The sequence below is a fragment of the Drosophila arizonae genome, chromosome 4, assembly GCF_054131065.1.
Source record: "Drosophila arizonae isolate 15081-1271.41 chromosome 4, UAZ_ARI_1.0, whole genome shotgun sequence".
Classification (NCBI taxonomy): Eukaryota; Metazoa; Arthropoda; class Insecta; order Diptera; family Drosophilidae; genus Drosophila; species Drosophila arizonae.
Window position 1 is genome coordinate 14,423,176 of NC_142924.1, and position 22,737 is coordinate 14,445,912.

The following is a 22,737-nucleotide window of genomic DNA, read 5'->3' on the forward strand; positions in this document are numbered from 1 at the left end:
GATTTAATGGACAATGAATCTTGCTTTATTCAAATATTTATATATCCGTTTTCAATTCGTTATACAACTTACTTATGTTGTGCAGTGTAATCGCACTCTTGCCACGCTAAATTTGCTTCCCACTGAGCAACGCATTCGTCGCTCCAGCCCTGTACCGCTATAGACTAAAAAGAGAGAGAGCGGAGAGTAAGTCATTGGACGATCATTGACATAGCAACAGAAAGCTGCTCTCCCAGTCTTACAATTTCACAGTTTCCAATCAATTGAGTGTGTATGCTGAACTGTTAATCGTGACGTCACGTCACAAACTGATAACACACTGGACACTGACTGAAACGGAGCTAGTGAGAGGGAATGAATTGAGTGGAACATACGGCCATATGGATACGCCCCTTTGATTTTGACAGCAGCAAATACAAATTGTATTTCCCCCAATCCCCGACATGTGCAAATAAAGCGCGCCACGATAATTGGCTTTGGGGAGTACAAAAGATAAAGTTGGTTTGTAATTTATAATACCATATAATGTCGGAAAAGTACAGTTGGATGTTATCAGCTAGGTGCAGGTAGCAGCGTGTTCATTTACCTGCATTGCGAAACACAGACAGCTACGATGAGCCATTCATTACGAAAATAGCATCAAGATTCATGAAGTTATATCAACGGAAGTTGTATAACCGTAGGACAGTATATAATCACTTATCAAAGTTTTCTCCCCTGTGTTTTATAAATAAAAGATAATTACATGTGGAAATTATGACAGTGAGCCCGCCATAAATTAAGATTTGTAATTGTATTTTCTTTTTTTTTTTTTTGTATATATTTTTATTTATTTATTTTTATTTTTTTTTTTGTATTTTGGTTTTTTATTTTTAAATTTAATTGTGTGCAAACTTCCTGAATATACATTTTGAAAATAATCCCTTGGAAATAAACGAAAACTCGTTCCAGAATCTCAAATTATCAAATAAGCAAGCGGTTTGCAACTGGTTCCATAGTGTAGCGGTTATCACGTCTGCTTTACACGCAGAAGGTCTCCGGTTCGATCCCGGATGGAACCATGTGGGTTTCTTTTTTTTTTTTTAATTTTAATTTTTATTTTTTTATATTGTAATTTAGAAAAGAAATTCCAATAGAGTTATTCAAATATTAAAAAAATATATTAACAGATACAAATATAATAAAAAGTTGTTTAATTGAATTATATTCTAAATTAAATAGTTGCTTATTCATTTTTTATTGCTTTCTATTAAAAAACTTCTAACAATGGCTATGCTTTTAAAAATATTCAATTAAAAAAAAAAAACCCACATGGTTCCATCCGGGATCGAACCGGAGACCTTCTGCGTGTAAAGCAGACGTGATAACCGCTACACTATGGAACCAGTTGTTACGTGTCGAGCCAAATTTCAGTTTTCTTCCACAATTCGAAAAGAACGAAAACCACAGCACACTTTTCAGCACGTCCAGACTTTTTATTTATTCCAAACGCAGAAGTACATTTATTAGTAAAATACTTGAGTACTAAATGAATTTATTTAAAAAGCCAAAAGCACACATTTTATCTTATGCCATCTGTGACTATTTATAAAAAATGTATTGCTAAGTGAGATACTATAAATTAAAATTACATACAAATTAAACATATTGCACCGTTGTTCAACCTAAAATATATGAATAGTAACTACTGCAGACACCTATAATGAAATAAATTAATAACAAATTATATAATACAGTTGAAAGCAGATAATCGCTGAGCAATGAACTTCAAAGCATAAAAAAGCAAAAGCAGAAACAAAAGAAACCAAAATTGTGCACGAAATCCGAACAGATAATGGACACGCGGGAGCTGGTCCTGCATCTGGACTAGAGACTGATGGCTTCAATAGCGACGCGCCGTTGTGGGACGCGGCACACCCGAGGTGCGTGGACGTGCCGACTTGGCGCCCATAGAATTGGATACACCTTCCGTATTATAGCTGAGATAGACGTGAGAGAGATCAACATATTCGGGCTCCTTGCCGCTGTTCTTGTCTTCGATGTGCTTGCGCATGTTGTTCCCAGTGTAAGCGACGCACTTGAGCTGCCACTCGCCAATGTCCTCGTTCCAGGACGTATACTGATTTATCATGGACTGGTACTCCTTGGGCACATACGAGTTGAGCACCAGCTCACAAAGCGCCAACTCCCGAGAGAGGCTGCGTATGTTCTCATAGATTCCTTCCTTCTCGCGCTGATGCTCCTGCTGCTGATCAGCCAGCTCGGACTTAACGCCCATCAGCATTTGCATGACCCGATGGATCTTCTTCGTGATCCCAGTGCTGGCATCCTGCAGCGTGGAGTAGCGTTCCTCGATGTCAATGCGCTCGGTGGCCTTCTGCTCAAGTGTTTGCCGTAATGCTTGCTCAGATTTCTCGCGCTCCTCCAGTTCCGCTATGGACTGCTCCAGCAGCTTCTCTTGAGTTTGCGCTTTTTCTAGGAGATTCTCGCCACCCACCAAAATTTTGCCTTCCAGCGAGACGAGCTTGTTGCGCAACAGCTCCTGTTCCGTCTTGGCATGTTCGATTTCACGCAAATGCTGGCTCTTGCGCATGGCCAGCTCTTCCTTCTCCTTGTCTGACTTCTCGCGCTTCTTTCGTATCTTCTTGCCAGTGGGACTGGTTGCAGCTGAAGCCGCAGACTCCAGTTCAATATCTAAAGGCGCCTCAAGCTCATCGTCACAGGTGTCCTCCTCATCCTCGCCCTCGCCACTGGGCAGCAGTTCTTCCTCGAAGTTACCCTCCTCGAGCTGCTTGCGCAATCGTGCAATTTCCTCCTGGAAGTGTCGCAGCAACGCATCCTTCGGCTCCTCATTGATGTGCATGCGATTCTGTATGTTCTTAGCTCGACTCGCATAGCGAAGCGTGGAAATGGTTTCCACATAATTGCAATCCGCTGGGCTAATCGTAGCGCACATCACTGTCTTCGAGTTGCCTCCAAGTGAGTCCTGGAGCAGCCGAGTCAACTTCGAGTTACGATAGGGAATGTGCGTACTCTTGCCATCGACCAAAGCGCTGATCACATTGCCCAGCACCGAGAGCGACAGATTGATCTTGGTGGCCTCCTTCAGCCGCTGGCCACTCGCCTGCGTCTTTGACTGACGCTCGGAGCCAGCCAAATCCACCAGCTGCAACTTGCCCATTCGAACATGCTGCATGCCTCCTTCGACCAGTTCGCTGCTCTCCACGGTGATGGAGAAGATGGCGTGCGATCGCGAAGACTCCTGATTCATCTTTGTCGCGCCGACAGCGCGATTCTTGTTGCCCAGCCGCATAATGTTCTCCAGATCATCCGCATTGTGCACCACATAACCGCTGAGATCTTTGACGAAGACGCCAATGTCCGGACGCTCTTTAACTTCGAGGCTCTTGCTCACGTCTTTGCCGAGCAGATCGCGCACCTCCTCATTGTAGATCTCCATGTAGCTGACGCGCACCAGAAACTTTTGATTATCTTGAGCCTTGGCAATGTGCCCAAAGATGTGGGCGAATGCATTCGGAATGATGCCCTTGGTCTGTGGCGAGTCCGGATTACCGGACATGGTGTATGTCTTTCCAGTGCCCGTCTGCCCATAAGCCAAGATGGTGCCATTGTAGCCCTCCAGCACCTTGTCGACAATCGGACGAGCCGTATCCACATACAAATCCAGCTGATTAGAGTTACCATCGAAGACATTGTCAAAGTAATATGTCTTCGGCGGCTCGTTGGCTGTGGCGTTCGGCTTGATAACGGTTATTGCACGATTGATATTATCCACCTGGATGGCGCTCACCGCACCCGAGGCGAGCTCATTCTTGTCCATCGGCCTGGATCGAACAACAACGCGAACATTTTCGATTTCGTCATCGAGCTGCTGCGACGTAGTCGCCGTTGGCTGCTCTTGCGGCATTTTTTACACTTTTGCTTAACGGCTAACAACAATTCAAAATGTTCTGCTGAGTACTCGGTATGGGCAATCAATGAAGAGCGTTTTTCTTCACATTTGTTTATGCACCGTTGCTATGAGTCGTCTGCTAATAATAATTGCAAAATTCAGACAGTGTGACCACAGTTTGTGAGGCTGTGTGTGGAGTTGCGGGGGCGTTCAACCTGTTATAATAAATGAGGAGTAAATTCTGTTAAACGTAATTCATGTTAGCAGGGTCATCATGTATGTTAAATATCTTAAATGTTTCTTAGGGCAAATTTTCTTTATGTTAATATTAGTGGTTGTTGTCATGTGACGAGTAGCCATATCGTACACTTTCTGTTAAATATCAGCGAATACACTTCAGGTCAAAGGTACGCTATGTTAACCGTGGAGCAGCTACTGTTAAGAGATGAGCAATAAAAGAGTTAACAATAGGTAAATCCCACAAATTGTATGTTAGCTACAACAGATTTACTTATGTTAAATGTGGAGCAAAGCTGTAACCTGCGTGGGTGCACACACGGAGGAGCACATTTGTTACCTGAAGAGGAGTAATTTCTGTTAAATTCAACGACTGAGCAGCAGCGAGTAAACATCTGCCAGCGAGAAGCGAGCGACTCCGTGCCAGTGGAATAGATAGATTCGCGCTGCCCTTTAAGTTTCCTTACACGACCAGACGCATAAAATTGAACTCCGGCCAGAATGGCAGCGACATTGCGAAGATTCAATGGCTTGAGATTGCTAAAATCTACGCCAGCTTTGAATCTGCAACAGGTAAAACACTCGGCCACCCGCCCATCCAATAAGCATCACGAAAGAAAATTTTCCGTAACGCGCTCAACAATCCATCCAGCTCACTATCATTACAACATTAATTTTGCATCCAATGTCCATATCGAAGTGTATGGTATTGATTGGCCCAAAAACGGTAGATTACACTCGACCCACAATTATGTAACTCCGTGCAAAAACCCATACGTGCAGTTTTTTGCAGAGCTGTTAAATCTAATCAATACTCTCTTTTTTCACAGGCCAAGAACCTGTCCTCCGCTTCAAGCTGGGCAAGCAACAACAAAAAGGTAATCACAAGTCACCAAATGGACACCGACCATTTCATAATACCCGAACGGACCTAACCTCAAATTTGCGCTTACTTATTTTTTTCATTTCAACCAACGATCAACGCTCGACGCTCGATGCTTGTTGTGTGCGTGTCGCGAACAGCTGATCGGTGCCATCGGCGCTGTTACCGGCGGCGTTGGTGCTCTGTTGTTTGCTCTGGAGCAATCGGTGGAGGCTTCTGGCACTGAAGTGCACGCACCCGCTCAGCCCTGGTCCCATAGGGGTCTGTTCTCCTCGCTGGATCACCAGAGGTGCGTAATTCAAATATAGCTAAAGTGTAAGTGCATAGATCAATTGATTGGTTACGATCTGCAGCATTCGTCGCGGCTATGAGGTGTACAAGCAGGTGTGCTCTGCTTGCCACTCGATGCAATATATTGCCTACCGCAATCTGGTTGGCGTCAGCCATACCGAAGAACAGGCCAAGGCCGAGGCTGAGCAGATCACGGTGAGAATTCATTACTTTTCGACAGAACTTTGTATTTACGTCTGAATTGATCCAGGTGAGAGACGGTCCCGATGATACCGGCAACTACTTTGACCGTCCCGGCAAGCTGTCGGACTACTTCCCATCGCCGTATCCCAATGAGGAAGCGGCTCGTGCTGCCAACAACGGTGCTTATCCACCAGATTTGAGCTACATCGTTTCGGCTCGCAAGGGTGGCGAGGATTACATCTTTTCGCTATTAACTGGCTACCATGATGCGCCAGCTGGCGTCGTGCTACGCGAGGGCCAGTACTTCAATCCGTACTTCCCTGGCGGTGCCATATCCATGGCCCAGGTCTTGTACAATGAGGTGAGCACAGATCTAAGTAACGTGGTTTCAATTCGATTAATAATTTGAATTATTTGCCGAACAGGTAATTGAGTATGAGGATGGCACACCACCAACACAAAGTCAATTGGCCAAGGATGTGGCCACGTTCCTCAAGTGGACATCGGAGCCGGAGCACGATGAGCGCAAGCAGCTGCTGATCAAGGTGATTGGCATTCTTGGCTTCCTGACTGCCATCTCGTATTACATTAAGCGGCACAAGTGGTCCGCGCTCAAGTCCCGAAAGATCGTCTTTGTGCCCAAGGAGAAGTAGAGAATTGTTTGAATTTGATTTGGCGTGAAGAACTGCAGTGTTAATGCGACTTTATCGACTAATAAAAAATAAATCAAGTTTAAGCATAAACCCAAAAAAAAATGTCCGTTCACACACACACAGAAAACACAAACACAAAGTTCAATTAAAGAAATTATAGTAACAGCTAACAATAAAAAAAAAACATGCCAGAACAGAGTAAACAAATACCAAAATTCCTAGAATAACGAATGGATGAAGATCAAAGGACATCAAGGATAAAGCGGGAAGTTCAACGAAAGCAAAGAGCCTAGACAAAATGAATCATGGAAACTATTACATGTATTGTGTATAAATCTTAAATTCAAATTATGTATTTAAATAAACAATTGAAAACATAAAACCCGAATATGATTTCAGTTTTATATACGCGAAGAAAGAACTTTAGGTGTATACATAAATGGGGCTTACGAAACTTGCTGAGCAACTGCTATTACACATAGAAAAGTGAAAACGTGATCTATTTTATATAGAGATCTTCTGTAAATATATATATATATAGATCTCTTCGATCAACTGTTCAATATGTATACAAGTAAAGAATATACTCAGGTGGATCAGTCGAGATTGGTTTTAGAATTTTGAAGATCTAAACATATATTGCTTATATACAAATTTCGAATTGAATGTTCAACCTATTACGACTGATGCGCACTTCAAAGCGTTTTGGCTTTTCATTTTTTTTTTTTTATTGGATTATTAATTGTTTTATTTAGAAGCTTAAATTAAAATATTATTTTAATCATTTTCTTTTTCATCGTTCTGCCCGTTCGACTTCTTCATCAGTTTAGTGTTTATGGATGTGTGTGTGTGTGTTTATTTGTTTGTTTTAAAATTTTGTATTTTAGATATTTACCGCAATGTTTCGAGGATATAAATCGTGTCTCACGTCCCATTTGAAGAAGGAAAACTAATTAAATTATTATAATCGCCTCGGTTCGGTTCATTATTTTTTTTTTTTGCTTATGTTTTTGTTTTTACTACAAAAAATTCGCTTAAATTTGTATATATATATATAATTAATAAATTTTTTAGTTATGCAAAACAATAATTACGTTTCGTCTTCTTCGATGCAACGAAAACAGAACTCGCTGAATTTCTTTATCTTATACGGATTTGCTTTTTAACTTTTTTTTTATAATTTTTTTTTTTTTTTTTTTTTTTTTTTTTTTGTAAATTGCTTGATTAAAATTATAAATGTCTCCTTTTTTGTTTAGCAAGGGTGTAGGTGTGTGTGTTTGTTGTTTTATCTTTCTTAATCATTCTTTTACATTGAGTTGTTTTATTTCTTAGTTAAGAATGGGTTTTGTAACCAAACATGATGACATTCGTACGACGATCGATGACGGAAGGGATGACGACCATTTATTATATTTAGTGACGTTTGCTCTGGCTGTTCTTCTCCTGCTTCTTCTTGTTGCAGTTGCTGTTGTTTACACTTATAGTATAGATATTTAGCTTTAGTTCTTTCTGCTGCTGAACACACACACACATTCAAGAAGTACAACAGACAACAAAAACAATAATGCAGCTACTTGGCTCCTCCTCTCTAACGGCCGCCCCCTCTTTCTCTCTCTCTCTCTATCTCTCTCCCGTCTCTCTTTCACATTACACACAACTCTGTAGAGGATCGAGGCGACTTACCAATGGCCGGCACGCGCCTCTTAACACTCATGCACAATCAGCCGAGTGTAGTTGTTGCTGTTGCTGTTTCTGTTGCAGTGGCAGTTGTGTGTAATGCTGTTGTGGTTGTTGATGCTGCTGCAGTTTGTTGTTGTTGTTGTTGCTGTTGTGGTTGTAGGTTGTTGTTGTGTTGCTGTTGATTTTGTTTTTATCGTTGTTGCCAACTAAAAACAGCTACCTTCTGGCGGTTGTGCCAACTTCAAGTTCTCTTTCATGGTCATAATCCTACGTATTTCCTGAAGCATCGTTTTAATGGTATACTCCCGACTCCACCTGGACAACATGGGCACTGATCTATGATCAACCTGTTACACAGAACACATTTGGTTTAGATTATCAATATATAAGAGTAGTGATCGATGCTCTACTTACCACACCATTATTCTGATTAATGCAATTTATATTAACTTTTGTTAAAAACCTGAGCGTTGGTGGCTCATCCGGATAACGTTCGCCGCACTCGATCTTTAGTGAATACATTCGATTCTCGAATGGTGTCTACAAGAGAAAAAGACAAAGTCATGCGAATCAGTGAATATGTATTAGAAATATGCATTTAATAACTAGCGATTATACACAATGCACGTATGTATCTCCCTGCACTCTTACCATCAACTAGCAATTATTACCCGGACAGGCTCTCCTGCTCTATCGATGAGTCAGCGTGTGCTGCCACTGCACCATTTCGTGATTCATACCAGACTCAGTGCCTATTTAAATAGCTTAAATATTTCTAAAAGAATTTCAAATTTCTTGTTGTCGCCCAAAATGATTCGTTGCATAGAGCTTATCTCTTAATTTTTGTTATCAACTGTTCTAATAGGATGTTTTAATCTATTTTATATAACAAATGAAATGAGTCTATAAGTCTGGTTACATTTTGGCTTGATAAGTTTTTTGGCTTTTCTTAATTTATATCTTAAACTAATTTCAATTGAATTTTAATTAAAATCTCTTCTATACATCTACTCTTATAAGCTTTTAATTTGTCCCCTTACATATTAAAATATCGTTATTATTATTATTATTATTATTTTTTTTTTTTTTGTACTTATTTGGGAATCGTATTAATCTTCAAAAACATGTTTCCATCTAGTTCACATATTGGTTAATCAAATTTAATTGTCATTTGCATAGTTTTCACACGGACATAATTTGCATTTACGCAATCGATTATATCTAACATCACCAATATCTATATCTATACAATATCTTTCATAACAATAATCTCGACCGATAAGAAACCCATTCGTTACGCAGTCTATTTATACGTGACGTAGATGAATGTGATGACGCTTGCATTCATCAGTTAGTTGGGTACACTTACTCTAGGGGGGCCGATAATCATGCCAATCCAATAGGTAAGTGTCATATCATCATCGTTCTCCAGACCCCATGATATGGTGCCATCGCCTACACCCTTCTGGCCCTGATCCAGCTCCTCCAGTAAGCGGAAATTTCGTGGCACCACTGAAAATCAACAAAATTTAGGCAACTATAAATTTCCATTTAACTTTGCATGGGCCGAAGGTTGTAATTAAGGCATAAAGCGTGTATTTAGCGCGAGGAGGTCATGTGTTTCTTAGTAGACGTTCTCTTCGCGCTCTTCTTTTGCTCAAAGCTCATATTGTTGTTGTTGCTGTTGCTGCTATTGTTGTTATTGGCCAGTGTGTCTTGCGTTGTTCTTCCTTTGCTTTGCACTCATTTTCGTAAGTAGAATAAAAAATTAAATACGAATACCGGACGGACGTAGGGTGTGGTATTGGTTGGTTAGTTGCTTGGTTGCCTGGTTAGCTCCAACAGTCCACTGCGCTCCCCCGACTCCTGCCCACTTGCACACACGACATAATTTGCAGGCAAATGCTAAAGATATTATGCGCAATATGCGAAATTTGCAGCCAGACTCTTAGACGCAGCAGGCTAACTAATTTAATTAGAAATTAAAGAAGCACTTTGGTTAACAGCAAAGGCAAAGAGCATAAAACCAAGTGGCTGAGCAAACGAGCAAAAAAACACACACATACAACAATTGAAAAGGGACACATCGAACGGCAAAGGGGGTGTCCGTGTATGTGTGTGTGGGGTGCGGGCCCCACCGAAATTGTCAAGTCACGAAGAAAAATTGCTGCATAGTGACGGCAACTGCAATTGGAACTTGCTGGGAGACAAACGCAATAGACAATGGTTTGTTTGCTTATTTTCCAATATGAATTTAATGTGAGCTCGCGCTTTATCGGACTTTTTTTTTGCCATTTGCTTTCTTTTCATTTTCACATTGAGCGGGGCAGTGGAAGCGCTGCGGCAGCGGCCCGTCATCGTTCAATAAAAAGACGTTTTGCGCACTCGTTTTACGCCGAACTTTCGCACTTTTTGATGACAAAATACTGCCAACATCTTGGCTGTACTCGCGGGCACGTGTTTTTCAATCAATTTCGTTGCCAAATTGTTAATTTTACAAATAAAATTCTTACCAACGCCGGTACTAGATGTATGCGCCATTGTGGTTTATCCTAGAGTGTGTGTGTGTTTTGGCTTATTTTAGCGTATTCTTTGATCGCACACTTAGGTATGGTTTTAATTAGCACATTTTCTTAGAAAAGCGTTGCCAGACATATAGACGGCAGGTGACACGAAATGTCGATTACCGATAGGCTAGTACGATAACAACGCACTTAACCAATTGGACTATATGCAACGCGTCAGCTTTTTGAAACGAATCAATTTTTACGTGTTAATTTCTCAGATAATTCAGTAATTAGAGGTCTATCTAGACGACTACCCTGCTGCCTACCAGACAATGGAAACACTGTACCACCAAACAAATAACACGGTCAAGGAAATTGAGCAATGCTTTCAGCGACTTGGCCAAATCACACCACAAGAAGCGCTTGACGTGGAGAATGCAATACAAGTTAAAATTACCCAAGCTAACTCGTGAGTCACCTGTGTGCGTATCCCTAACAGCTGATTAAATATGTTAAATTTTTATAGCAACTGCGACCGGCTCGATGTGTTGCTTTTCAAGGTGCCGCCCTCACAGCGACAGAGCTCAAAGCTGCGGATAGATCAGCTTAAATATGATTTGAGGCATTTGCAAACATCACTGCAGCACGCACGGGATCGTCGCCAGCGTCGGCTGCAGGAAATAAGTGAGCGGGAGCAGCTGCTTAACCATAGATTCGCTGCAAACAGCACGGCTCCATCGGAGACGTGCCTCCAACTAGATTACGAGTTGCAACATCACACACAGATGGGCAACGCCCATCGGGGTGTAGACGACATGATTGCATCTGGCAGTGGCATACTGGAAAGTCTTATATCACAGCGAATGACGCTAAGCGGTGCCCATAAACGTATACAGGCTATTGGCAGCACACTGGGATTATCCAATCACACAATGAAGTTGATCGAGCGGAGGTTGGTGGAGGATCGGCGAATCTTTCTAGGTGGCATGGTGGTTACATTGCTGATAATTGGACTGATAATATATTATTTAGTGCTGTAGTCAAACGAATAAATATATCATGATCGGAATTTAAATTAAATTTAGTATATATATTTGATTGAAAATGTTTCACTTGTTATCGTCTGCTTAGTCCTAGTTTTCCAGGGAGATGTTGCTGCCGAACCGCTGATAGAGATGTGCTTTGAGCTCATCCATCTCTGCCTTGATGACCTTTGCCTTGGCCTCAATGCTGGCAATTTCTTTAATGGCTTCTTCTTTCGTCTCAGCGAGCAGTTGTTGTGTTTTGTTCAGTTTGTGTGAGAGAAATACTTCGCCAATCAGAATGGGAATATCTTCATCCTCGTCGAATAGCTCAATTTCTTCCAGTGCCTCTTCCACGCATTTGAGATCGTTCTTCTTCATCTCCAGCTCCATTTTCAAGTTATCCATGCGCACATTGTGCTTGGCAAAGCGATTGATACGCTGTTGATCCTCAAAGGAAATATGCACATCGTCGTGCTATATATAAAACAGAAACAAATGCGATTAGTCAACGCCTCGAATGTGCTCAGCAGGTAAGAGAGCAAAGTGAGGTTACTCTGGTATGCCAACAGTTGCCAATCGTATACTTACATTTTGAAACACCTTGCTTGTGCTGCTAGCTACTTTCGCGGCCATTTCGATTCAATTTTATAAGGTTTTCTTTAATAAATTAATGTTTTTACAAACAGTTGGCGTTCGCAACTTGGATTGTTGTTCGAGCTGAAAAGTAGCCTGGTATTGTGGTGGCCTGTCGACAACTTTTTTAGTTTTATCGAAATGCTAACAGTTTCATGTCAATTTAACAGATGTTATATAGCACTGTCAGAAGCAGCAGCTGAAGCAAACAGACGTCATCCGAGCGTTTATTCTAATTTAAGGCACAAATTCTGATTTGTCAAGGTAAATAATTAACGTAATAATTGCCAAAAAATTTGCCAAGTGCTGGGCACTATAAATATGACCCATTATTGGCTAGCATAAGTGCAGGCAACTATCCGCTGTTGCAGACGTTCGCAGTGCAAAAATTACATAACCTCTTTGAGGCTAAGTGCAGAATGTTTATAATAACTATTTGTGTTTTTATCCAAATCCTTGTTGGCTTTATATGTGGTTTGTAAACTCAATATCAATAACCCTCTCTCCTCAACATGTCCACAGCTTGAACCATGCGTGTATCATCGATCCTGAACGGCGCCCATTTCGGCAACCTCGCCAAGGTTCACGGCATTGTCACCTACAAACTGTCGCCCTTCGAGCAGCGCGCCTTTGCCGGTGCGATCAGCCATGGTGTACCCAACTTTATGCGCCGCATCCGCTCTAACATCTTCCGTGTGCTGCCACGTAAGTTTCTTAGTTAATTTCATTACTTTCTTGATCTAATGATTCGTTCACTTGCAGCCTTCATTGTGGGCTATTTGATCTTCGACTTGACCGAACGCAAGCACACAGCTTTGCTGCGTAAGAATCCTGCTGATTATGAGAATGACGAATAAACGAACTGTCCTAGTTAGCGAATAGTGATGTTAAGCTAAATAATAAAACAAAACCCACAGTTCATGAGATGCTATTTGCTTTTGAGTTTTGTTTCGGCTCCTGTGGAGTATGTGGGTGGAATGCATTTAAATTGGAGGTATTGTTGAGATAATTATATATTTCATAGCAAGATTTTCTTTGCAATGGTTGCGTATTTAAATACTTTTAAGATAAAGTTATTTAAATAATACATTTTGGATATACACAATTAATTGAAGTTAACAGCTGTTGGCAGCGTTGCCATATATCCAACGAGCTATCGCACATTCGTCAACACTGCTTTAGTAAACACTCAGTTGGAACAGCTGTTTCCCCATACAAAAAAAAGTTAGAAAAAGACTTGATTTTGGACACATATAACGCGAGGATAGCTGTAGTTTTTAAATATCGACCAACGTACTTAATATTAGTTATATACATATGGACTGCTGTGGTGGCGAAGTACGCAGCGAAAGCATCTACAATATGCTGCAGGCCTTAGTCGACTCGAAAGTAATCAACGTCCAGTTGTTTACCATCGCTGTGGGCATATTCTTTGTTGTGCTGTTGCTGAAAAATAATTTTAGAAGCTTCTCGGGCACATAAGAAAAAGATACACCAAAGTGCCACTGCCGAACTTAGTCGCTAATTAATGTAATAATGTAATGTACACAATTTAGCTAAGCATTAATAATAATAATTGAACAGAAAATGTAAAACAGTATTTTTATTTTGTAATTGTTCTTAGAGTGGAGCCCGTTGGCAGTGACGTCACACTCGTTGGCTTTGCTAGCGACGAAAGAGACAAACACGTTACGAAAACGGCTCAGGGTCGTCGTATATGTACCTCTACGCCATATATAAACCTAAAATTTAAGGCAAATATAATGCATACTAATTGTAAATGAAGGCCGATTGAAATTGTTTAGCGCCTTTTAAATTAATGCGTAACGGTCAATTTCATCATAGGTTTTTGAATCACGCTAGACTCAAAGATAAGATTATACATCAAGTGGAAGTTGTCATGCAATTAACTAATTATCTATTAAGAGTTATATTGGATACTCTCTGAACTTTTGACCTAGTTCTTTTTATTTTCTAAAAATTCTCATCACTGTCAACTACGCTCAATCAATTTCAATTTGCATTTGGTTTATGTTTGCCACAAATAACTTCAATTGACCAACGATCGCTTAGTGCTTGCTGCACGCACTTCCTGGTGCAATCGCTGCATTACCCATTAGAATTCAATAGACGTTCCGAGGCGTGACCTACGTCATTTTTGGACTAGGTGCTGGCAGTATTTATGGGAAATATGCTACGTGCTTATTAGCACAAATTTCGCATTAGGATACACCGACTGCAGCGACGAACAAAGTAAACGTAAACGCTAGCAAGTCTTACTTATTGCTGTCAAGAAAGTCCAATCGAAAGACCAAAACGTGACATTTTTACCATTTGTTCAGCTGCAGAGTAAGATGAAATTGTTGTGAATTTAATCAAAATATTGAATACCTAATTTGATGCTCTACATACTGAACTAAAATATAAAAATATAAAAATCTTTTGTATAACGGTATAAACTGTTTGCATAAGAGATTGCCATATTAAGTTTTCAAACCATTTTTTATAAGACACACATTGAGCGATTTTATAGGATCGGATAAAGCAATCTAGTCTGTAAGCCACTTTCTTATATACATACTTCTTGAAACCAGCTAACTTGCGATTTTATGACCTGTTTATTTTTCATCAGATTTAAATATATATAAATAACATGTAAATATTTTGAAATGAATTATAAAATTAATGAATGAATTAATGTAAATTTGGATGAAATAGGAAGCAATTAAGTACATAATAATAAAACAAATAAGTATAATTTGTCTTCAATTACACCGCCCCAGAGTTTGATTATACAATATATATTTTCGTGAATTACAGTGCAATAACCTAGGCAACATTGTCACTGAACTTGGAGTAAGTGAAATTCTACGAATTTCCAGCCAACGAATTGCTGACCGAAGTTCCGCTCTGAGCGAAGTATTAATGAATGATAGCTCCCACAAAGAGAATTACATAAACTAGAAGCAACGTTTTTGATCTGCACTTCACTTTAATACTTTAGATATATCCAATCTGAACATAGAAAATTTACAAACATCAAACAATAATAAATATGAATTTTTTACACAGCTTTCAAGATTTGCTTCGTCAAATATATTAAAGAAAAACAAAAAGACAGATGAAATTATTTGCGCGCCAGTTTGTTTTTTAGTGCTGTGCTCAAACATGAAAAGTTCAATAATTCGTTAGGTTTGCATCTAGATCGAATTACCGAATCCTTTCTCTTTTCTTCACAGCCATCAACGCTCTTTGAAACAATCTTTTGAAGTTGCTGTGGCGCATCACGCAGGGCATTTGGTTCCTTATCCAAATTGTTAATTAACTCAAGAAAGGCAGCATGCTGTTCGTTATAGCGAGATATGATCATATCCCGACGACTGAGCTTTGACTTAAGTTCATTAATGCTCTTCTGTAGCTTGTCCACCTTCTGGGCCTTGGCACTGATGTAGTTCATTTCCATCCGAACGTTCTGTAGCTTTGTCTCCAATAGACTGGCGCTGCACTTCACTTCGCCCATTTGTTTCTTGTATTTGAATCGGGTCCGCTGTATCTGTTCCTCCAAATATGCAATATATAAATCTTGATTGGGAGTGATGGGCCTGTCGCTTCTGCTGCTCGGATTATTCCCATTTTTTACAGAGCTATCCGCACAACCGCTGCACAGCTGGAAGTGCGAATCATGCTTCCGCCAGAGCTCATCCCGCTCCCCCCGTACCATCGCCAACTCATTTCGCAATAGCTGAATCTCCTGTTGCAACCGGGAACTCTTGGTCATTTTCGTGGATATTCTACTCTATAAAGTGGTGGACAACACACAAATTTTTTTTAACAAAATTTTGCTCGCACTTTTGAGAATTTGGTATAGACCTTTTCAGAATCATAAATTTGAGTTATTAAGCTTAGAAAAGTTAAGAATTTGAAACGAAAGTCAAGACAAATTTCCAAATTATGTTTAATTTGAAAAATATTTGATATGATATATATGACTCATTCAAAATGCATAGATATGGTATATGGTTTGGAGAGTATATATTGTCTTTAGAATAGGTTCTCCCTTATTTCTAAAATGACCTAGCGAACCGTCTTTAAAGAGAAAAAATATCTGTCGAGCCTCGCATAGCAAAAGATAAATGCATTTCATAAGCTCTACTCATTCGCAGCTCTACTTATAAAAAATCTTCCCGTTGTTTTTTTTTTACGATAATATGGAAATATCTTTTATAAAATATATGTATGTTCACTTAGCACGTGTCCGCTTATTATAAGTAAATAAAGTCTCTCAAAAGCCATTTATATAGACGGCTACCTAAATTTGTTGTTCAGCTCAATTGCTTGAGCTTTACTTTGCAACTTCTTCGGGTAGCGCTCATCGGGGCAAATTACTGCAATTTGATCGAACTTTTCCATATCGCATAATTTGCATCTCAGAGCTTTGGGTTTGTTGTTCTCTTTTAGGCTTTTAGTGCGGGGCGTTTGGGATTTAAGCGTGCCACGCCCATAGCTCTGATGGTGGGCCCCAAGGCGAAAACGTTCAGTCGAGTTCCAATGGCAAAGCAAATACATAAAAACACACACACACACACACACACACACACACACACACACACACACTCACACAGTTGCATTTTGTGTACTTTTAGCATTTCGATGTTTCGTTTTTTTGTTTGTAAGCATAATTTGTATTTTTCGCCTCGAGATGCCGCACTTTTGATAAGGGTTATCGATACGCTGTCCGCCGGACCGTACCCAGATGCTTATTATGTGTTTTTTTGGTGATTTTGAATACCCTTTAAGCATTTGCTTGCATTGAATGGGTATCGCAGGATTCATCTTTAGCTGGATGGCAATGGGACTTCTGTGCGATTCTCGTGAAGAGTGAAGCGAGTCACATGTCTTTCGGAAACTCTTTAGTACGGAGAAATTAAGTATTTTGGAAAGCCCATAATTAACTTCTTTATGCAAGCAATGCAGGGTATCTTCCAGTTGATTACTTCCCAAGAGAGAATCTTTTTCAAATTGTCTTTAAAGCTGTAATTAATTTGCGATGCTGCATATTGTGGCACATGTACACATATAAGGATATATAAAGGCTTTATGACATAAGTATGTTCGTCTGCCTTTTAAAGAGAGATGAGAATAGCATTGAGCACATCCGATTGCACTGGGCGTTAAGTAAAAAGTGAATCGAATGACATAAGCCAGTTATTTACTATTGTTTTATTTATTTATTACCAGTTATTTACTATTTATACAAATATGTATGTTTATAATGCATTCATATTTCATTTGGAAAGCAAATTCTGCCTAACTGCGATGATATCACATAATTTAATATGAGGCGAGCCCTTTCGAGCTCAATGTCAAGGTCTTTCTGAATCAAATGCGGCTTGTTTTTTTTTCTCTTCTTTTTATTTAGCTTGATTTCTCAATTTGACAAAAAACTTTGTTTCCCACTTGAGCAATTTGCATAAATTCAAGGTCACTCTCACAATAAAGATCCAGACATGATTTGTGTGATATGCATACATGTGTGTGTGCGAATGTCTGTCTGTGTGTGTGTCTGTCTATCGTTTTTTTTTTTTTTTTTTTTTTTTGGCAAGTTTTGTGTCAGATTGTGTGGCAAAATTCAACTGTGTATAATATCGAGAGGAAGGAGATTAAAAAACATTTCCAAATTTCTAAATTCAAAATTTTTTGAGAATTTAAAATTGATATTATTACTATACTATACTATTATTACTAGTTTCTTAAAAGAAAGTTTGAAATAATATTTTAAAAATATACATATATTGTTTTTATTTGTTTAAATAATGAGAGATGAATATCTAGCGAGATGTACCTTAATTTATTTTCATATTAATATAAATATATAATACATATTTCTGGTATTATTTCTTAAAAAGTTTGGAAATAATTTAAGAGAAATTCTTTAATATAAATTTAGCAAATATTTTATTAAACTTCTGTATTTAAATAAAATTTAAAAAAAAATGGTGATAAACTAATAGAAAGACAAGTTCTCACCCATTATTTCTTTAAGTTTGTACTCTTTTCAAGATACCGCAATTTGGAAGTCATTTAGAGTCATCAGAAAGTCTATCCGAAATTCACACGACTTGAAGCACTTTTGATTTCGCTTGGGCCCAGCCGACGACAGGGCAGACGAGCCATGTGCCGAAAACTGATATCAAATGCAAAATCCAAACAATAAACCTAAGCAGAAAAAAATAATAATAAAAACTTGACTAACATCTACAGAAGGAAGAAGAAGAAGAAGAAGACGGGGAATAAGACGAAAGAATGGCTAAGGACGCAGCCGCAGACAAAAAGCAGACAAGGCGAACCCAATTTCCAGACAGAGACGAGCAACCAGAAACGAGGAAGAGGGCGAGACAGAGACAAAGACAGAGATAGAGATGGAGATGAATACGGGTATGGAGAGAGGGACAGGGACAGCAGAAAGCTTGAGGCAGCGTCTGTCTGGGTTTTTGGGTCTGTTGACGACGTAGACGTAATCTAGACGCCTTTTGTTTGCACACAGAAAAAAAGAAGCAAAACAACAACAACAACAACAAAACAAACCAAAAACAACAAACAAAAGCATAATAAAGGGCAGCAGAGTGAAGGCTGTGTTAGCCTGTTGAGAGACAGAGGGCGTGGCATCTGATCAAGTGCGCTACTTAGTAGTAAAAGGCTGTGGAAGCAGAAGCACTTCAATTTTACGCAAATTGTGTTTCATTTGAACTGCAGACAAGACTTTGATATGCTGTTTATACCTATATACACATATACATATATATTTCATAATTGCTGTGAGAGTCGATTGCATTTGATTTAATTCGATTGCTAGACACCAGACATTACGAAACGAAAATGTCGCAAGTGTCGCCAATTTTTGGGGCTTTGCAGTGCGCAATGCGTAGTAATTTGGCAAACAGCGGTAAAGGACTGCAGAATACTCTACAATTATTTGAAATTCTATTTAATATATAAATAAATAGTGAGTATATTATCCGAAAGCAAGTAGTAGATTGACTCAATCAATTTGATAGTAGAAGTAGGGCCATATTGTATGAATTGACGAAGTAGTAGTAGTAAAAGTAGGAATTGTGGAGTTAGTAGTGATAGTAAAAGTAACTTGAAATAGCAGTGGCTGTAGTAGTAATATAAATTGTGAAGTTAGTAGTAATAGTAGTGATAGTAAAAGTAAATTAAAATAGCAGTAGCATATAGTAGAGTAAAATGAACTTGAAATAGTAGATAGTAGTAGGAAATTAAAATAGTAGTAATAGATAAAAGTAGGAAATTTAAAGAGGTGAAGAATTAGCAACTGTTATAAATAGTAGAAATATTTTGTAAATAGTAGTAGTAATGAATAATATATATACTAGCAGTACAAGTGGGAGTACACAATGGTATTACCAGTAATAGTAGTAGTTTTAGTATTATTTACTAGTATATAGCAGTATTCGAAAAAGTAGTATGCTTAGAGCTAGAGCTACCAACATACTGCACACACAGCCAATACTCCCCTGTGTATCTTTCTACAACAAAATTAGGAAAAAATTGCAATTTGCGTGTCAGACATATTTGATTGGATTTCATTAAACAGGTTGTCGCTGCCATTTGCTAAAGTGCTTCAAAACAAATATTAGTTAAGAAATGGTTTGACAAAATACATGTGCGAATGTGAGCATATACGTACATACATATGCACATATACATATGTATGTAGGAGACACCCAGTGTGCACACTGGTACGCAACAAGTAATTCATCTACACAACATCTACATCAAATTGACTTTAAAAGTGATTTTTTGTTTTTATGTAAGTGAATGAAATATGCAACAGTTCTTAGAATGCCCCAGACTCCACGAAATGGGGGTAAAGACCTCACCACCCCCTTTCTCTGTCTCTCTCTCTCTCTCTCTCGCTCAGGTCTTTCGATATTAGCTTTGCAAATTTTGCACTTTTGGCGACGCTTTTCAATCATGAATTGGGCAACAGACATCCGCTCCACAGCACAACATTTGCGAATTCCAAACGATCTGATCCCAATATATGTTTCTATATACATATGTGAACAGAGCAATCCAATTATTTCTGATATTTGTGTAGACAGACTTCCAAAAGCAGCCAAATGAAACAGAACTTTACAAAAATAAAAAGCAAACTTCAATTTCCAACAGGCTCACTCCTTCTCGCTCTCTGAGAGAAGATTGGCTGGGGGACTTATTAAAAGTGAACAATGGGAATGCATGGAAACAAGAATAAACATGTATGTAAGCTGTAGTCGAGCATAATCGATAGTTTAATACTTGTCCAAGGAAAACACTAAACTTATGGATTGCAGGAGATCATACCCAAGTGTCAGTTCTTGTTGCTACGCCCAGATTGACCAACACTTCACAAAGAAATCAATATACCCATATTCACATCGCAAACGGGTATTAAGACAAACAAACACAAAGTTTGTTATGTTGCGCAAGGCGCAGCCCAAGTAACGCCCTCAATGACTGCAAAAAGGGGGCGGGGCAGAGGTAGTGGGGGCCTGGTGGGCTTTGGTATGGACACACTGGCAACAAAATGTTATTGACCCGCCGCATGAATCCGTTAGCGAACGCAGCCAAAAAACGCAACTCCACCCGAGCCTGGAATTCTTATTAAGATCAATCAGCTAAATGTCGGTTTTATGCTTAATGCTTATGATTCACACGGCCAAAAAGCAACGAAATCGAAAAACGAAGAGCAGTAAAGATAAAAAACAATAACAACAACAAAGCAACAACCGGAGCTGATCAATAAATATATATGTGAACGAATGAATATCCTTGCAGGGAGTAAATCGATTGAAAATATAAATTAATGTTAGGGACTTATTCATAGAATTGTAAAAAAGAAACTTAAGTTAATTATAGAATATATACATAAATTTTTAAAAATTTATATATACATATATTATAATATATGTGCGACTATGGCAAATATTCAATTTTAATCAATTATTTTTCGGAATTCTCTGAATTTCATGCTGCCTTCCGAGTTAGGCAAAAGAATAGAAATACAAGTACATGCCATATATAATACCATTCCATCAGTAATTCACATACGCCACTCTACAAATTGTCTGTGCCAGCTAATACACCCCATTGCCTGCTCTGCCCACATAACCAAGAGATGCGCAACAAACTTTTTCAGCAATCCTTTTACAAAGTTGTCGGCAAATTTTTATGCTGAGAAATTGAGTTTTGCTTAATTAGTCATGGCAGCGCTTGTATGTATATATAGGCAGACATATGTATATGAAAGTTAGCAGGAGTTCAAATATACATATACATATATGCTTATTTATGTATGTATGTATGTGTATGTTTATAACAGTTGCATATATAGACAGGCAATTCTAAATGCTGCCTTATCAGGAATGACATACATTGTGGGCGAGCAGATAAGAAGACACAGCTTCAGCAGGCACTCACTCACGCCCACTCTCTCGCTCTCTCACACATACTCTATGCTACTCTCTCTCACTCTCTCTCCCTCTAGTTAATAAAAGTTTTGGATACGTATCAAGTCTGTAGCTCTCTGGTTCAGCGAGTTGCGCTCGCTTGGCCTACGTGAGAAATTTGAGAATTCTGCTCAGCTGAACGTGGAAAAAAGTATCTTTCGAATATTCCGAAATATGTTAACGTTTACACATCAAACAAAAAACAAAAAAATTGAACTGAACTGCAGATAAGCCCAGCCATGGTTGTCAATACAGCAAACATAAATTTTTGTTGAAAATTTCTCGTATTATTTGCTTGCCGTTTGTTGACAAGCTGAAACAGTTACACAAATACGCACGCACATGCACACACATACAGATACAAATACAGTTACACTTACAGATACAGATACAGCTATACTAACTACACTTACCGTTATATCTACTGGCAGAAGGAGGGCGCGATGTTGTTTTTATATTTTAATCGAAATCCAATCTAAATAGAGCTTAGACTCATCAATTATAGCAAATTGAATGTTATTTTCAGTTGGTTGTTGTTATTTTGTTGTTGTTGTTGTAAGAGTTCAATGAACACTTCGAGGTGAATGCAATTGCAATTGCAATGCATCGATCGAAGCGTGTTTAACTCGTTTGCGGCTCTGACATGTCACGTAATTAACTGTGCCCAGTCTGCCAATAAGTTAGTGTTAGACATATATAGCTATACATATAGAGAAACTACTCCTAACTATACTATACTATACTGTACTATGTCATATAAACGTTTACATATGGAGTAGCGTCGCATGATTATTGCCTTGGTTTCAATTCACTTTGATCATTCATAAAATGCACTCAAATACACTCATGAACGTCCAAATGTCTGTCTGTCTGTCTGCCTTCTGGTCGGCCTTGCGCTCAATGTGTAATTGATATGCAAGCTTTTACATGTACATATATGAATATGTTGCTATCTATATCTACATATGTTAAATAACATAAAAAAAAAAACAAAAACAAATTTTGAGTATATAGTTGGGTTAAAGAAAAACCACTATGAAGAAGTAAATCACATTACATGAAATAAATTACAGCCGTATATATATTATTATATTTATTATATTATTTATATATATTATTATTTTTATTATATTATTTATATATATTATTATATTATATATATATTTAGTCGTAATCCACCTTTTAAGTGTTTTGCCAACTCGTTGGCTTAAACTTTATGC

At 38.7% G+C, this 22,737-nt stretch overlaps 8 protein-coding genes and 2 non-coding genes across 11 annotated transcripts; 5 read left to right on the top strand and 5 right to left on the bottom strand.

The window, feature by feature from the left end:
- Positions 1-988: 988 nt before the first annotated feature.
- TRNAV-UAC (transfer RNA valine (anticodon UAC)) lies at positions 989-1,061 on the top strand. The gene has a single exon. It is a non-coding gene; the product is annotated as a tRNA-Val (tRNA).
- A 251-nt stretch (positions 1,062-1,312) lies between these two features.
- On the bottom strand, positions 1,313-1,385 carry TRNAV-UAC (transfer RNA valine (anticodon UAC)). Its single transcript has one exon. It is a non-coding gene; the product is annotated as a tRNA-Val (tRNA).
- Positions 1,386-1,514: 129 nt separating this feature from the next.
- On the bottom strand, positions 1,515-4,110 carry Klp64D (kinesin-like protein 64D). The gene has a single exon (XM_018006752.2). It carries the CDS (start codon positions 3,926-3,928, stop codon positions 1,883-1,885), a length of 2,046 nt encoding a protein of 681 aa, XP_017862241.1. The 5' UTR covers positions 3,929-4,110; the 3' UTR covers positions 1,515-1,882.
- A 418-nt stretch (positions 4,111-4,528) lies between these two features.
- Cyt-c1 (Cytochrome c1) lies at positions 4,529-6,542 on the top strand. The gene is made up of 6 exons (XM_018006756.2): positions 4,529-4,723; positions 4,981-5,028; positions 5,174-5,322; positions 5,387-5,519; positions 5,575-5,868; positions 5,933-6,542. Exons 1-6 carry the CDS (start codon positions 4,652-4,654, stop codon positions 6,158-6,160), a joined length of 924 nt encoding a protein of 307 aa, XP_017862245.1. The 5' UTR covers positions 4,529-4,651; the 3' UTR covers positions 6,161-6,542.
- Positions 6,543-7,118: 576 nt separating this feature from the next.
- On the bottom strand, positions 7,119-10,513 carry Uev1A (Ubiquitin-conjugating enzyme variant 1A). 2 transcript variants are annotated; one of them, XM_018006764.2, is made up of 4 exons: positions 10,354-10,513; positions 9,210-9,352; positions 8,255-8,380; positions 7,119-8,187 (listed from the first exon to the last, which is right to left on the bottom strand). In XM_018006764.2, exons 1-4 carry the CDS (start codon positions 10,379-10,381, stop codon positions 8,047-8,049), a joined length of 438 nt encoding a protein of 145 aa, XP_017862253.1. In that variant the 5' UTR covers positions 10,382-10,513; the 3' UTR covers positions 7,119-8,046. The 2 variants fall into 2 exon arrangements, with proteins under 2 accessions (XP_017862253.1, XP_089325418.1); XM_089469292.1 differs by lacking the exon at positions 10,354-10,513 and adding an exon at positions 9,623-9,789.
- A 19-nt stretch (positions 10,514-10,532) lies between these two features.
- Membrin (golgi SNAP receptor complex member 2) lies at positions 10,533-11,452 on the top strand. The gene is made up of 2 exons (XM_018006761.2): positions 10,533-10,816; positions 10,874-11,452. The coding sequence occupies exons 1-2, from the start codon at positions 10,680-10,682 to the stop codon at positions 11,385-11,387; spliced, it is 651 nt and encodes a 216-aa protein (XP_017862250.1). The 5' UTR covers positions 10,533-10,679; the 3' UTR covers positions 11,388-11,452.
- Positions 11,417-12,102, bottom strand: Pfdn4 (prefoldin subunit 4). Its single transcript, XM_018006765.2, has 2 exons — positions 11,961-12,102; positions 11,417-11,846 (listed from the first exon to the last, which is right to left on the bottom strand). The coding sequence occupies exons 1-2, from the start codon at positions 12,003-12,005 to the stop codon at positions 11,481-11,483; spliced, it is 411 nt and encodes a 136-aa protein (XP_017862254.1). The 5' UTR covers positions 12,006-12,102; the 3' UTR covers positions 11,417-11,480.
- A 25-nt stretch (positions 12,103-12,127) lies between these two features.
- On the top strand, positions 12,128-12,936 carry UQCR-Q (Ubiquinol-cytochrome c reductase ubiquinone-binding protein). Its single transcript, XM_018006768.2, has 3 exons — positions 12,128-12,269; positions 12,528-12,710; positions 12,768-12,936. The coding sequence occupies exons 2-3, from the start codon at positions 12,536-12,538 to the stop codon at positions 12,860-12,862; spliced, it is 270 nt and encodes an 89-aa protein (XP_017862257.1). The 5' UTR covers positions 12,128-12,269; positions 12,528-12,535; the 3' UTR covers positions 12,863-12,936.
- Positions 12,937-13,083: 147 nt separating this feature from the next.
- On the top strand, positions 13,084-14,778 carry LOC108613368 (uncharacterized). Its single transcript, XM_018006769.2, has 2 exons — positions 13,084-13,543; positions 13,630-14,778. The coding sequence occupies exon 1, from the start codon at positions 13,323-13,325 to the stop codon at positions 13,485-13,487; it is 165 nt and encodes a 54-aa protein (XP_017862258.1). The 5' UTR covers positions 13,084-13,322; the 3' UTR covers positions 13,488-13,543; positions 13,630-14,778.
- Positions 14,779-14,977: 199 nt separating this feature from the next.
- On the bottom strand, positions 14,978-15,964 carry LOC108613361 (uncharacterized). The gene has a single exon (XM_018006762.2). It carries the CDS (start codon positions 15,781-15,783, stop codon positions 15,133-15,135), a length of 651 nt encoding a protein of 216 aa, XP_017862251.1. The 5' UTR covers positions 15,784-15,964; the 3' UTR covers positions 14,978-15,132.
- Positions 15,965-22,737: the final 6,773 nt, after the last annotated feature.